A 12,181-nucleotide genomic window follows, 5' to 3' on the forward strand; every position below is an offset into this window, starting at 1 on the left:
GCACTTGGAATGAAGGTGGGACTTCCAACTCCAGCATTTGTTAGATGCTTCTTATTGGCTGTAAGCTTTTAGACATGTCACATTAGACAACATGAATTACTTTCTCTTAAAAGAAATCCCAAGACACACAGTTAATGGCATCTCTTATCTCTGTAATGACATTGGTTCCGTACCTACATTATTTTTATAAATGTATTTATAAATGGAACATTCAAGGCAATTATAGGGGTGCAGCTTCTTACTTTATATATTCAGAAAGCCTCCCACATCGCAGTTCAATTTAAATATCTGAAACTACTAGTCTCTTGATATTGGACTGATGGGATTCTGGTTCTTAATTAAAGTCATGTTTAGAAGTTAGGAAGTTATGTCATTTATGTCCTGATTCTGTAAATGCCCTCAGAGCATGTCAGCTGGGCATGGAGCACTGTGTTATAGTATATATGTGGTATATACTGAGCAGCAAGCTTTGAGAAAGGATACTGGCTTCTCACTTTCCTCATACAAGCTTTGGGTCCTGGAACCTGAGCTAAAGCCCAGTCATTACTGATACAGTTTCTTGGAAAGAATGCTCATGCAGTTATTTCACATGTCATCTCTACATCTCAAGGGTTCACACATTCACTGAAGAATCTGTTAACCAAAAATCATAAGTGAATATTTACCAGATTATAAAGGTAGCTGTGCTGAGACATAGTTGATGCTATGTCCAAATGACTGAAATAATTTCTCATTTCATAGGTATGAGAACTGATAAGAACCATTTTGGGTTTGATTGAAATTACCCTTAAGTTACCTTTCAGGAGCTGTGATATAAAAACACTGCCTCTTAGCCAAAAGCTTCAAAAAACCTGAACAGATGATTTTTAATGTTGATTTTAAAAAACCCTAAACAAATAAACCAGATAGCTGATGCAGGCAATATTGGAACAGAGAGGTAGGAGGGATATTGAATTGGGCTTCCACATTAAAATTCACATCCCGTATCGTTGTTATGTTTATTAAAAGTTTATGAATGAATATCAGTTTTTTTCTTCAAAGAAAAAGTTCTTTAAAGTCTTTTTCATGTCTGCCTACAAAACAGCTTGGTGCTTGGTTCTGTTTGAGAAGCTTTTAAACATCAACATATGAAATAGGTATCAAAGTTACATAATACTCAGTTCTGTTAGTGAATTTTAACCACAGTGAAGGAAAGGGAACAGTGATTGCTTTCTGCTGCTGTGAGAACTGTGCTCTCACAGTTTTGTTTTCTCTTGTGTTTTGTGAGGCCTGTATTGGTCCTATTCCCAGTTGGGAATTACCACAAACTGCCTGTTAGCCACAGTGCTGGGGGTAAATTTGAGTTTTGTGGTGTGTTAGCCAGACAACACTAAGGACAAAATTAATTTACACTTTGACTTATCTGAGGTGAAAGCCTGACAAGGCAGCGCTACATAGCAAGAAACATGCTCCAGATCCCAGCATTGAGTTGTCTGTGAAACCAACTTTGCTTCTTTGTATGTAGAGGATTTTGTGTTTCTTATAATAAATCTGCTTGACTGAAGTTCAAGCCATTGATAGGTTTCTCATATTTGCTTTATAATATGCATTCAGAGCAAGTAGCCTACAGCAGTTCTGGGGCTGGTAAGAAGATGAAAACCTGAGTAGCCCATGGATCTGAGATATTACCGTCTTCCAGCTTGTAGTCAGCTATTACATTATTTTTTAAATCAACTGCTCCTACTGTGAAAATCAGGATCTTATGCAGCTACAGAATGAATAGAATATAAAGAATTGAAACTGAATCTTGAGAGCCCTTGGACAAGAGGTATTTGATGTATAACTATAGGGAAGCTCTTTGAGTTCTTTTGATTGCAGGGAGCAGGGGGGGGCAATTTTTTCAGATGCATTGTATTACTTTATCTTTTCAGATGCGTTGTGTTACTGTTCAACAGTGTTCACTGTGACTAGAACTTGAATTTTTAAGATGCATACTGCTTTTTTCCCCCAGCATATGGCTTCCTGATGGTACATCAGCAGAGCTAGGAACTTACATCAGTTGCACAGACCTTTCTCACTTGAGCTTGTGCATATTCGGTAGCAGTGGTTGGCTCTTGTTTCATCTTTGGATCAAGACATGCCAGCAGATAATGACAACACAGTTTCACAAACATTTTTCTGAGTTCAGTGGCATTCGGAAATCAGTCACTTCATTCTAAGTGTTGTAGAAGAGAGTAATGTACACAGATCCATTTTTCTATTTCACCCTTGTCTAAACTTGATCCCACTTGGCCAGATGTGTTTAATCTGGACCCCTCTTGTATTAAATAATCCAGTCCCTTATCCCAGATCCTCTCTTGTCTACTAAGTTAATCTTCCCTTATCATCAGTATTTTCCCCATTGCTTTCCAGTTTATACTGCCTCCTCTTTGCCTCCTGTAGAGATACTCCTGATGAATCTTTTGTTTTCTCATCACCTTACTTGATTTCATTGTATTCTACAGTCTTCTCCCTGCTCTGCATGTTCCTTTGTCTCTCTCACCAGCTTTTAGTCTCATTACCAAGTTCTTTCACTCTTTTTGAGTTGTTAGTCCTTCTACTCGTCTATCATATTCAGGCTCTTTTCAACATGGTGGACTTTGTCAATCTGTTTTCTTTCTGTATTCCAATCCCAAATGTTGTCTCAATCTTTCCCTTTCTCCACTCACCTGTCTAATCCAAATTCAGTGTTGTCACCCTGTGTTCGTTTTTCGTTATTTTGCATTCTCCTCTTTCAGCGAGATCTAGTCTACACAGTCCAACATCCCTTTCCTCAGTCCTAGACTTCTTGCCAGGTCAGTCCCAAAGATCACTCTTGACCCCCCCTTTTTTCCATCTGCCTTCTCTGCAAAGTCCCTGCCCCAGGCTCTTCCTCTCCTCCTCCAGTCTGTCTTTTGGACTGCCTGCGTTGGCAACCGAGCGTCGGTGGTAAGACAACTTGGAGAGGCCGTACAGGACAACTCCAACTTTTTCTTCTAATGCATGTTCATTATTGTGTGGGAATGGAATATGCATTGTCTTGCCACATTGCTGGAGCTGTCAAGAGATGAAGAATGATCAAGAACAAATCCTGAGTAATTGTACTAACCATGTTCAAAATCTGATTTTTGTGTATTAAAAGCACATAACTGGATTCACTACTTTCTGCCTCTGAAGTAATTTGAATTACAAGTCCTTACTCCAAGTGGGAGTAGGGAGGGAAGGATAGAAGATTGTTAAAAAAATTCTGACAGTATTTTCCTGTTTTTATTCGCAGAAGTGAATTAACCATATGGATGAGGGTAAAGAATAATATTAAACAGTAATAATAATAAAATCTGCCAATGGCAAAAATCCTTCGTAGAAAGTATAAGCTTAAGTAGTTAAAGTTTGGCAAGCACATAAGCAACTGTGAAATCATGTTTTTTTAAAATGAGAAGTTTTGGGCAACCTTATTAATAGACTGTTGCTCGCAGCTCTGCCTATAATAAAAAAACTTGATTAAAGTTCCAGAACTATATTCTGCTAATCCATGTAAAATGGATCTTGGGCTAGAAACAGATGCACTCCAGATATGACTCATTTAGTCTGCTAGAGTGTTTTAAATTAGCCTTTAGTTGTTTGTCAGTTTGGAAAAAAGTATGTGATTTTTTAACAAAGTAGCCATGGTTTTCTTTAGCTGAAGCTTGTGCTGTGATTGGTGAACATGTAGATTTTTTTTTTGTGTTTGGTAATCAGAAAAAAACCCCACTTTGGCTGTTATAGTCTTGGATGCGGGGAGGGGGAGGGGAGCATTATGTCTTTGAAGTAAGCAATATTTGTTTTCAATTTGTGTGCCTCAAATGCGTAATTCTGCTTACTTCATGCAATAGTATTTATGTTCTGAGTTGCTAAAGAAGTAAGGCAAAATATCACACCATTAGTGCACACATGGTTTTGGCTAACTGCTGTTCTACCTCTCTTCCTTCATTTTTTAAACCAAAAAGTAAAGTTGGAGTTCAACCTTATCTGGCAAAGTAGAAGAGGCAAACATATCTTTATGTCTTTAGAAGACAGACTCGCATCTCTTCAGAAGAAGGGTCTGACAGGAGCCCGGATTTACACAGGACAGACACGAATACCCCAGTTGCAGGAAAAGGTGCAGTCAGTGTTTATACCTTACTAGACATTATAGGAACTGACAGTTTCAGGAAACTATAGTACCTGAGGTTGGTTTCTTTGTGTGTGTGTTTTTCTCCCCTTCAGTTGGAAATGACACTGTTCAAGATCTGGTATTTTTGAAGTACCATTTGCTTTTCTGTAATCTGTGGGGCAGTTCTCCTTTAGGAGGGCAGGCACAGTGCAATCACTTCAGCCCTTGCAGACTTTCTGCATGTGTTTGTGAACTGTGCTGTGTGCACTAGTAAGACAGGCATGCTCACCATGTGCTACAGCCTTGCTTGTTCCCTCTGGGCAGGGTAGGCAGGTAACGGCTACAGGAAAGGCTGTCCATAGTCTGATAATGAGAGCTGTTGCTGTTAGAGGGCTTTGATCAACACAAAGAGATGGAGTAGGTAATAGTGCAGGACAGAGCCAAATCACCTATGTCTGGGACAGTTTCTCTTACAGCTTTACTTAAAACTTAATTACCATGAAGAGTAAGAGTGCAAGTAAAGAGGAATAGCAATAGTGCTGAGCTGCAGACAACCCTGTGAAGTCTTTATCATCACTGTCCGTTTTATATGTTGGTTCCTAACCTGTATTTTCATATTTTACGCTTTGACAAACATTGATCCTTTACCATGCTACTACTGAATGAGTCACATTGCTAGGGAAAAGAAATCTCTAAGGACCAAAAACCAAAAGAGTTCAATGACTCCCTCAAGTATTAAAATCAGCCTTCACAATTTCTTCATGCAAAAACATTTATAGCCCCTGCAGACTATAAATACTGCACAGATTACTTTCCTGAAAACCGTTAGGTAGAAATGATCCCGTTCCCTTTTGTTTATGCAACTGGTTGGCTCCAGAGAAAGTAAAAAGCTTGGTTCTTTCTAATGTCAAATAACCCAATTTCGAGGTTTGGTTTAGGGTTTTTTGGGAGGAGGACAGGGTGGTTTTATAGTTGGGTTTTTTTCCAGCAGGACAACTGTATCATTAATCTGAAACAAACAGAAGGGAGAAGGGGGAAGAGAATCTTATTATCAATTGTGTATTTTAATTGCATTTTTGCTTTTATAGGGACAAGCTGATCTTCTCAAATATGCTAAAAATGAAGCACTGGAGAATCTGAAGCAAATCCATTATGCCACTCTTTCATGTGGACTCAATAAGCCAGGCACTGAGAATGCAGAAATCTCAAAGCCTCGTCGAAGTCTGGAGGTCATACCTGAAAAAGCAGGTGATGAAAACGGAGAATGAGAGTATGCTCGTCTCATAATTATGGAGTTTATAACTCTGTGACCAATTGTAGCTGCATCGGACATTTGCTTTGCACTTACTATTGGAAAATATTTGGAATTCTTAAAGCACAACTGGAGAACCTAATTACAATCTGTCAAAACTGTGAATGTATGTAGCAACTCTGCTTATGAAGGCAATGATATTGTGCAACATGGGAATTACATTATTGGCCAAAATATAGTATGTATGTAAAAGATACTGTAATTCAGTAATAGCGTGCTGAAAGGTTCATTATAGTGCCATAGGGAAATGAACATTTTTTTAAATGAGCTGTAACTAGTGGGAAATCAGTTGACAGAATTCGACAAGATGCCTTGATTTTCAAATGAAATGGATGCACAGATCCCTTATTTCATTGTACAATTTGTTAATTGTGCTGGTGCAGTGAATTATTCTCTTGAAAATCAGGCCCAAAAAAGTAGAATCCACGTGTTTCACACTATATGTAATTCAGCAGCTCAGATATTTGGGTTTGAAGTGGTATTCATTTTATTGTTGAGCCATAAATTAAAATGAGAATGTAATTAGACAGTGATCACTGACTTCAGTGCACTATAAGAGAGCCATTACGTAAAAGGAAAATGTGCAATCAATCTGATAGCCTGTGTCAGAAGATGCATACCTATTTTGCCTAAGATCTTCTGCAAATGCGTGTAGATAATGTGACCAAACTGCAAGCAAGATATTGTAAATAGTTTTTCATTTTGTGAAGTGCTCATATTAAAACAGGTTTTATGAGATTGCTCCCAGACAAGTAAAGCTTTTAACTAAATTTTAACTTTTTTATTTTTCAAGTATTTTCTTCCTTATGGAATAAGTGATATCTCAATAAGCAGGTTTGTCAAAAAAAAAAAAAAAGAAAAAAAAAAGAAAAAGTATTGCTGTTCTGTTTTGGTTTTGGTTTTCTGACAACATTAGGTAAAGGTATTGTAGCTGATATGCTCATTGTAAAATACTATACCAACCTAGAGTGTTCTCTTACTGTTTCTGATTTAACAATAAAATGGACTATATAATTACAGAAGCTAATAAATTTGAAGAAAAAATTCTACAGAGATCAAAATGCAGCTTTTGTTTGGTTGTGAGGGAAAAGGGAAGATGGTGATGTCTGTTGAAAAGGATTGTTTGAATTAGAGGTCTTCAAGACATATATTCTACTCTGATCTTTATTTTTTTAACCAATTCAAGATACTGTTTCTGCATTCAGATTGTAATGAATATTTATATTTATATTTATAACATCCTTTAAATGTCAGTGAAGCTCTGACCAAGAACATCGGTGAACTCATGCTTAATCTAAACTGTTAGGGACTTAGATTTGTTTTCTAGTCATTATAAAATGAGAAGGGGTGCAGGGGGAGATTAAATCAATTTCCATAGTGAATGCCACATTTTGAGCATGCACTTTCAAATGCCAAACTGCATGGGTTAGGAGCAGTTTTGGAAGGTGCTAAGTTCTTCTATGTCTAGTGACAGATCATATGCCTCAGTGTTACAGTCTTGCCAGGAGTGAGTTCTATTGTGTATTGTACAAAATGAAACACTGAAGCTGTGGGAAACAACTGTAAACGGTTTTTAGACAGTCCTTCTCTATGTTACCAGCTGGAAGTCTTTCAATTGCACCTGAAGTTGATGGGAAGCACCATGAAGTTCAGTGTTGCTAAGTGTATTCTGAGATGATATGAAATCAGTCTTCATTCCATAGCCGGTACGAAAGAGGGCCAAATCTGTCAGATTTAAATCTGATTTATCTACAGAAAAATAACTGTGTTACATCAAAATTCAGATGGGCCATAAATATACAAGGTCAGTTTCACTTTACCAAGAAACCCAAAACGTAGGCTGTTGAAATTTTAGTTTCGAGTTTAATCCTGGTTGAAAGATGCCAGTACAGTTAGCATTATACTTCAGAGGGGCCTAGAAGTCAGTAAGGCTCCATTTCCAGTTCTGGCCCACCTCTGCTTGCATGGTATTTACAAACTGATGTAATTTATATCACAAATGAAGCATTTCTGTAGAGCCTCTTTCTCCAACCAGGTCATCAGAATAGATGACTTGGGTATTCTTAGCATTTATATATTTCCATTTAGCACATTACAACCTGGAATGAGGTAAGGGAACATTTAAAGGATTAAACATAGTTTGGTGGGGTTTTTTTCTTAGTTTTAAGGCAACAAAAAATAAGTGAAAAATGAGTATCACATAAGCTAGGGCTGACAGGTTTTGCGTGTTCAACTCCACAATATATATATTCTGCTTACTCTGATCCTGTTCTGTCTTGTTAGAAAGGATGATAATACTTTCTTGGAACAATATCCTTACCTAGGATCTGCTTTTCTAAAAGAAGAAAAAGTTTAAATATATGCATTTAGGTAAGTGATCACTTAAGTATGTTTGGATTCAAGTGTAGTGCTGATTCCTTAAAATGGAGGTCACTTTTGTGCATTACTCATACTCAGTCCAAATCTGTGTGTACATTGAGCCTTAAAACGAACTAAGTCAAGCAGATACTCTGAAAGATGATGTGGTGCTAAAAATCCTTTAGAAAGTTTACATGTTGCATGTTAGAAGAATGCAGGATAAACACCTGCAAGAAAAGTATCAGACTATTGTTAACCCAGTGGTGCTAATTTCAAAACCAGTTTTATCAGCATACTTTTCTCAGTTGTATTTCTTTAAAGTGTTCTTTGCATCCATGATGCAATTTACTTTTATTATTAGACCATTTTTTACAGTGTTTATTTTAGATTGTATAGAAGAAGCGCCCAAGATCACTTCACCAGATCTTGTAATCAGTGAGTAAGTATGGGTATGTATGGAGACTTAAGTCAACATACTGCTCAATTTTAAAGAAAATACTAATTGGGAAAGGAAAAATCACATGCAGATTAACCACATAGATGCTAACAGTTAATTCTTTTTTTGAACACAAGAAATAGGGTGAGCAGTGGCCTGTTTGAAAGAAGAGCATCTCTAAGCTTCATCTGCATTCTTCCTGCTTTAAACTCCCCTCCCCCCCCCCCGCCATCGGTTGTGTTTAGTGTGGTACATAGCAGCCACTAGATATTTTAATGACAGAGCCCAGGACCATGCCCTCCATCCTCTGAACTCACTGGCCAACTGCAGAAGACAGCTGTGTTACAGTAATTTGTCCAGCAGCACTTACTGAGGGGCTATGCTGAGCCTACCGAACCCACCAAAACAGCAAAAGCCTTCAAAAGAGAGCTGGGTGCCAAGCTCTACTGATGAAGTTCAGGCCCTTCCGCTGTTGGTGATACTCTTCTACTCAAGTCAGTAGGACCAGGAATTAAGTGCAGTGTTGCAAAATTTGCCCTTTATTTCCAGTCTTTTGTTTCTTTATCTTCTCTTCATGATCTTACATTCGTGCAACAGGGAGTACTAGGTTGGTGCCCCACACAATTTCATGAGCTTGCCCATGGAGGCATGGTGAAAGATGCCCTATGAGCCAAGCCTCTTTTCAGCTACTTTGTACAGCATAGGAGTACTTTTGTAAGCCTCCATGGCTGGTTACTGTATTCACTTTTTCCTGTTTTGAAGTTGAAGCAGCAGAGAGAGATGATTCAGAGTTGCCAGCAGTGAAAAATGGAAGTGAGTTCCAAGATGACTAAAAATTTAAACTCTGGTCTTCTAATCAAATTAACTCATCTGAAAGGACCCAGTCCTCTTTTCTTGCTTGAGTTTCCCTTCTATTTGTATGATTTCCTAGTTTTATATAGCATGACTTATCAGTAACACTGATTTCACTGTATTCATTGCTTGCTGCACAGACCATGGAAACTCCTCAATGTCCTGTACATGCTATAATAACCTTTCATTAAGCTTTAGCCTACCTATGTTTACACTTGTGTGAACTGAAGGTTCAAAATGAATGTAAAGAGCGGTATTTGCAGAAGGTGATCATACAGCCATATGCATGGCACAGTATGCACTTGCAGTGGCATGTACTTCACTGTGAAGTCATTTAATCCCCATAGAGGTAACAGCTGAAGCGCTGCTGCTGGAGGATGACTAACCCATGGGGGTTTGATAGCATGAGCAAAGTTCTGTAACTGGTGAAGTACCAGCTTGTTTCTTTTGACTGTTATGGGTGTAGGTCTCACCACAGTTTTTCTGTTCACACCTACTCACTCTGACCAGTCAAGCTGTCTAAGTGGAACATTTAACACCTAGGTTTAAAAATTAATAGATCTGCATGTATCCTGTAATGGCCTCCGGTCTTTGAATGCTTGCGAACAGTTAAAAACAGTATCTCCACAGTTCTTAGCAGCCCTTGATTCCTTTTGCTCTCAGTGTTTTGAAAGCAGCTGTGGGACAGGTCAGTTTGGTGGTTTTCAAAACTAACCCATGTGACGCTTTTTATTCATTAAAACTTGTTTGTTCTCAATAAGAAAAAGGCAGTAAAACTCTTGAGGTTTTCTGGTTATTTCTGTTTCTGGACACTGTTAAACTTCCCTTTCTGACTCATCACCTCTCATCTCTGGGTGGCTCTGGAAGGGAAGGGTAGCAAAAAGCACAACAGAAAGATTAGAAACAGGTCTTGAGTACAAGAGCAACAACAAGCCCTCATAGGAGAGCATCCACTGTAGTCCTTTCTGGTTGGAAAGGCAGTTGAGTGTTTAAAGGCAGTGGTGAGGGAGAGGAAGATGGACAGGATTGTACGGAAAAAAAAGTAATTCAGAGTTTTAGCCCAGGAGTATGTGCATCCATAGAATGGCTTGGTCCCAGTGCCATCCTGCAGGATCCCTATTGCTTCCCAGTGGTACTGGAAATGTCACCAGTACCTTGGGACAAAAGCATAACGTTTCTTTCTCTATTATCTGGTGTGCCAAAGAGGGCAGCAATGCTGGGAAGAGCGGTAGGATGAGAACGCTGAAGTCCTTATTTAGCTTTCAGTGCCCAGCTGTGTGTGCTGCTTTTGCATATGTCCTTGTGCCACTTGAGCTCACAGGAGTTCCCACTTGGTGCCACTTCAGCACACCAAAATGAAAAGGGAAGGGGGAGGGAGGGTGGAGTGTTTGAGCCGGAGAGGAGTGTTTGAGAGGTGGTGTGGGAGGGTAGTATGAAAGGAGGCAGCTTGAGCTGTAGTGGGAATAGCACAACCAAGAGATTCAGCTGTCGTGAACCTGTCCTGCTTTGTCAAAAGCAATCCGGCCTTGCAAAGCCACCTGCAGTCTGTAGAAGAGCTTTCTGAATAAGCTTAGATGTCTTATTATCTGTTTTCCATGGAGATAAACGTGATGGAGCAGAAGGCTTTCTTGGCTGGATGCAGCACTGGCCTGTGCGTTAGTGACTGTCTGGGAGAAGGAAAACAGCAGGGCCAGGAAACAGTGCAGGAACTCAAAGGCCTGGGCTTTGTTCTCTGGCCCTCGGCTTCCTCCATCGATAAATTGGAGGAAATGACACCTACCACTTTTTGAAGTAGCAGAAGAAATATACTGTGTAAGTGCAGGGGAAAAATAACCCCCCAGAAGGCGGTGAGGAGTGAAATAAACTGACATACATAAATAGTACATGGAGGGAAGGCAGCGCTCTGTGTTTGAATGCAATATACATTAGATTTCACTAGATGCTATTTTACAAAGTGCATTGATGCCTACATAGTTTTTCAGTGGCATGTACTTAGCAGACATACGCAGATGTGCTACTGATTGGTTAAGATGGTTTTGAAATAGAAAGCCTATCAGTTGATTGTAAGCTGAAATGCAAATCCTATCAGTTGATTACAAACTAAGCATGTCTGTGTGGGGTCCCAGGGCCTGGGGAGTTCAATAGTTTTCCTGTCTAGTAAGAGAGTAAAAGAAGATTTTGTTACACTCTTAAAATATGGGCTTTACGCTGTGGCTCACAGCATGAGCTCTGCTTTTTATCTCAGACATTATGCTATGGATCAAATAAACCCTCACAGAAATCGTAGAAAAAGCCCTAGGATTCAGCTGTAGATCTCAGTCTCTGTCCCAAATTCGAGAACTGATGATACCTGTTGTGGTTTTGGATTGTCTTTACCCAAATAATTATGAAATTTCTCAAGTCTGAATATGTAAAAAACCTTCTAATATCTTTCTATATAATGTCCTGGTGCGTCTGCTTGTGCCAGGATTACTTAAGGACAGAATTTTTGTCTTGGGAGAAATAATGTCACCTCCAGGAATCTGTGGAGGTGAGTAGGGAGCTTTCCAGGAGACTAATGGCTGTCCCTGCATTTCAGAGAGCCTTGTGCCTGTGACAGGGAGCAGTCAGCAAAAGAGACTATAAACAGCATTTGCTGAACATCCTTCTCTAGGGTGCGGTGTTTTGTGCTTACATTTACTTGCACACAGTTTTACAGAACCATACAGTTTACTCTTTATTCCCATCTTTTTCCTGAGCCTTGATTCACAACCGGCATTCAAAGTTTATTTGCTTGGAGAGAGTTGTATCGATTTGCTAACAGTATTTTTCCAGCACTCTTTCCAAAATTATGTTAACAGCTAAATAGCTCAGAAACAGTAAGAGCCTGAGTGCATGAAAAGCAGTAGTGATGTCAGCACTGTCACAACAGTTTTGGACTGGTTTGTACTGAAACAATATGGTCACTATAATGTGAGTGCAGCTTAACGGTGGAGGAGGCTGTGCTGGTGACAGTGTTAACTGAGGAGACCTGTTAGCTCAGAAGGGGGAGGCTGCAGCAGTTACAAGATATAGGACAGAACTGGGTATGAGAGATAGGATATATTCAGTCCTG

General features: G+C 39.2%; 1 protein-coding gene across 1 annotated transcript in view; it reads left to right on the plus strand.

Annotated features, from left to right (window-relative positions):
- The window catches only part of PLCL2 (phospholipase C like 2), a gene marked incomplete at its 3' end in the record, with an annotated part of 100,699 nt that extends 95,302 nt beyond the window's left edge, over window positions 1-5,397 (plus strand). The window contains exon 6 of the mRNA XM_080609827.1: window positions 5,218-5,397. Coding sequence (XP_080465953.1) covers window positions 5,218-5,397 — 180 coding nt within the window. The remainder of the gene's footprint in view (window positions 1-5,217) is intronic.
- Window positions 5,398-12,181: the final 6,784 nt, after the last annotated feature.

The sequence above is a fragment of the Psittacula echo genome (genome assembly GCF_963264785.1).
Source record: "Psittacula echo genome assembly, chromosome: 2".
NCBI classification, from domain to species: domain Eukaryota; kingdom Metazoa; phylum Chordata; class Aves; order Psittaciformes; family Psittacidae; genus Psittacula; species Psittacula echo.